The sequence below is a fragment of the Myotis davidii genome, unplaced genomic scaffold (assembly GCF_000327345.1).
Source record: "Myotis davidii unplaced genomic scaffold, ASM32734v1 scaffold358, whole genome shotgun sequence".
Lineage (NCBI taxonomy): Eukaryota > Metazoa > Chordata > Mammalia > Chiroptera > Vespertilionidae > Myotis > Myotis davidii.
In genome coordinates, this window is record NW_006290768.1 from 759,449 (window position 1) to 762,829 (window position 3,381).

General features: G+C 46.7%; 1 protein-coding gene across 2 annotated transcripts in view; it reads right to left on the bottom strand.

Annotated features, from left to right (window-relative positions):
- ZNF473 (zinc finger protein 473) overlaps positions 1–3,381 on the bottom strand; it is a 13,991-nt gene that overhangs the window by 6,568 nt on the left and 4,042 nt on the right. For both annotated transcript variants that reach the window (XM_015563991.1, XM_015563990.1), the window contains exon 3: positions 497–623. In XM_015563991.1, the coding sequence (XP_015419477.1) occupies positions 497–596 (100 nt within the window). In that variant the 5' untranslated portion in view covers positions 597–623. The remainder of the gene's footprint in view (positions 1–496; positions 624–3,381) is intronic.

The window sequence follows — 3,381 nt, forward strand, 5'->3', positions numbered from 1 at the left end:
CCCCTTTGCCCTGCCCCCCAGCTCTTAGCTCCCCACTGGGTTTCCGATCACTGTCAGTGCAAGGGGCTTCTTCCTGCTTTCCCTTTCACCTCCCTGCATTGTGCCTACGTATGCAAATTAACCGACATCTTGTTGGTAGTTAACTGCCAATCTTAGTTGGCAGTTAATTTGCATATAGCCCTGATTAGCCAATGAAAAGGGTATTGGTCGTACGCCAATTACCATTTTTGTCTTTTATTAGATAGGATGTCTGGCAGCTTCTCTGGGCTCTACCCACTAGATGCAAGAAGCACTCCCACCCCAAGTGGTGACGATCAAAGAGGTGGCCAGGCATTGCCAATGTCCCCTGGGGGGGGGGGGGGCGTAGAGAATCAGCCAGCTGAGCACTGCTGAGCTGGAGCATGCTGGTTCTGAGGTGTTCAAGAGCTGGGAGTTCGTCCTGTGGGTGACGGGGAGCCACGGGTGATCGCCAAGCAGGGCCAGGGTGCATACTTACTCAGCAAGAAGAGATTCTGGTAGTTGTCCAGTGCCGTGTCCCAGAACAGGTCCCCCTGGTCCAGCCCCAGCTGCTCCCAGCCCTCCAAAGTGAAGTCCATGGCCACGTCCTTGAGGGTTGCAAGTTACTGAAACACAACACACTGTCAGTGACTCTGGGGTTGGGGTCAGGGAGGAGCCCAGGGGCTCACTCAATGCACCCCACCCTCAATGTGCCAGGTCTTTGACAAGAATTGTCTTGTGAGAACCTTCAGACCGGCGACTAGGCATCCCCATATTTTGTAGGGAGTCTTGGAGAAGGGACACAGGCAGGACTTAAACCCAATCAGGTCTGCCTAATCCTAAAATCCATTTATTTCTGACTTTCAATTATTTTTTGTTAAAGATTTTAAGTTTTATTATGGAAACTTTCAAACATACACCCACGTAGAGACATGCATGCAACAGACCACCACCTATCCATCACCCAGCTTCAATCCCCAACCTATTAGCATGTCTGTTTTGTTCACTAAACCTCTTTCCCCACTTTATTTATTTTTGTGGGGGCCAAAATATTTCAAAGTGAATCCCAGGTGATACCTGATTTCTCCTGTGAATACTTCAGTATTAATAGTAGAACCCCTTACTCACCGCATACATACATCATATTCAGAGTCTGTACAGTCAACTCTCAATTTAATTAATGGACTATGGATTTAATGGACAACATTTCTGGTATGTCACATGTCATGAAAATTAACACCCTGTCGATTTTAAGATGCTTTTAACCAAGATTTGCTTATAATTAAAATAGTAGCTTATCTTTTTGTTATTGATTCAATTTTAAAAATATATATATTCCAGAGAGGAAGAGACAGGAAGATAGAAGCATCAATGATAAGAGAGAATCACTGATTGGCTGCCTCCTGCATGTCCCCTCCCCCTCACTAGAGATAGAGTCTACAACCCATGCATGTGCCCTGATCTGGAATCAAACCAGCGACCTTTAGGTGTATGGGACGATGCTCAGCCAACTGAGCCACACCAGGGTTCAATGGTATGTTTTTGTAGTTGGCTTGTTTGAAGCAAAAACCAAGGAGGCCTAGCCCCTGTATTAGTGACATGCTTCAGAAGGTCTTTAACCTATACCTGCACCGCTCTGCCCTTTTTATTCTATGCTCCCGATTTAGGGTGCAACATCTGGATATGGTGCTTCCTCTTGGTGTCATTTAACTGCACCTCTGCCTGATACATTCCCTGGAAACTAGTCAGTAGAGCAGCAGCTGATTAGATTAGGTACAACTTTGTGGAGGAAGAGCCCTCACAGGTGGTGCGTGACAACCCGAAGTGCCTGTGTGCCACTTTCAGTGATGTCATCTTTCTTAATTTTAAAAGTTCCCACTGAATAGGTACTTGGAATAAAAATACACGTCCTTGCCTTGACCGGTTTGGCTCAGTGGATAGAGCGTCGGCCTGTGGACTGAATAGTCCCAGGTTCAATTCTGGCCAAGGGCATGTATCTTGGTTGCGGGCACATCCCCAGTAGGGGGTGCACAGGGGGCAGCTGATCAATGTTTCTCTCTCATTGATGTTTCTAGCTCTCCATCCCTCTCCCTTCCTCTCTGTAAAAAATCAATAAAATATATTAAAAAAAAATAGGTGTCCTGGAGAAGTACGGACGATAAAAAATGACAGCCTTCCCTGGCACCCTATCTCCAGGTGAACCCGTGGTTGTCTGGTGTGTTCTTTCCAGACCCCCATCAATACACACACGGATACATTTCAGGTAAGAATGAAACCTGAGTCTTTAGTTTGGGTCTGAGGCTTGGCCCTACTATCTTCCTCTGTGGGTAACTATGGGCAGTTAAGACCCATGCCCTTTTTAGAGCCCCGATTCCTGCCCCATCTCATAGGGCTGCTCTGGGAAGTGACTTGAGATGCTGCTAGGGAGCTCGTGCACAGTTCCAAGAGCACAGGAAGGAATCGACAAAGGGCAGTGACAGTCTGGCAGGGCTGACAGACATGGGCAGGGACAACTACATCCAGGTGCGTTTATTATACAGTGGAGGTAGCAGGCAGTGCTATGGGAGACCAGAGCAAGAAAGAACTCTGGGAAGGTGGGGAAATTGAGCTGTGTCTTAAAGGTGGTGTGACTTACCAGCTAGAGATGGGAGGCAGGGTATTCTAGCCTGTGCGTAAGGCGGGTAAGGGAAATGAATGCAACATGCTGAGAATACGCTGAGAAACCTGGATTTTATCCTGTTAGTAATCAGTCATTAGTGAACACTGTAGTTCGTTATTAATTATGGGTATGCCCTAGCCAGTTTGGTTCACTGGATATAGCGTTGGCCTGGGGATTGAAGGGTTCCAGGTTCAATTCCAGTCAAGGGCATGTACCTTGGTTGGAGGCACATCCCCAGTAGGGGGTGTGCAGGCGGCAGCTGATCAATGCTTCTCTCTCATCGATGTTTCTAACTCCCTATCCCTCTCCCTTCCTCGCTGTAAAAAATCAATAAAATATATATTAAAAAAATAATTATGTGTAATATTGTAAAAATTAAGTTACAAAATATTTATTAAAACGTTTCTTATATACCATGTATTGGCTGGGCGGCAAAGGTATTTGTTGCGGGCCGCAAGTTTGACATGTTTGCTCTACAGCCCAAGGTTTGGTTCAAGTCACTTGTTTGACTCAAGTCACTCCCACAGGCTGGGTGACCTTAAATGGTTCCCCTTCCTTCCCAGGGCTGAGGTGGGTATGAGATGTGGACAGATCGTGAGTTAGAAACTAGACTGGGATCTGGGAAGCATAGTGTAACATTTTACTACAGGTCCAAGAAGGGAGTGTCCCATGTGTGAGTAAAGGGAAGAGAAGAGACCGTGGATGGAGGCAGGACCCAGAGCATG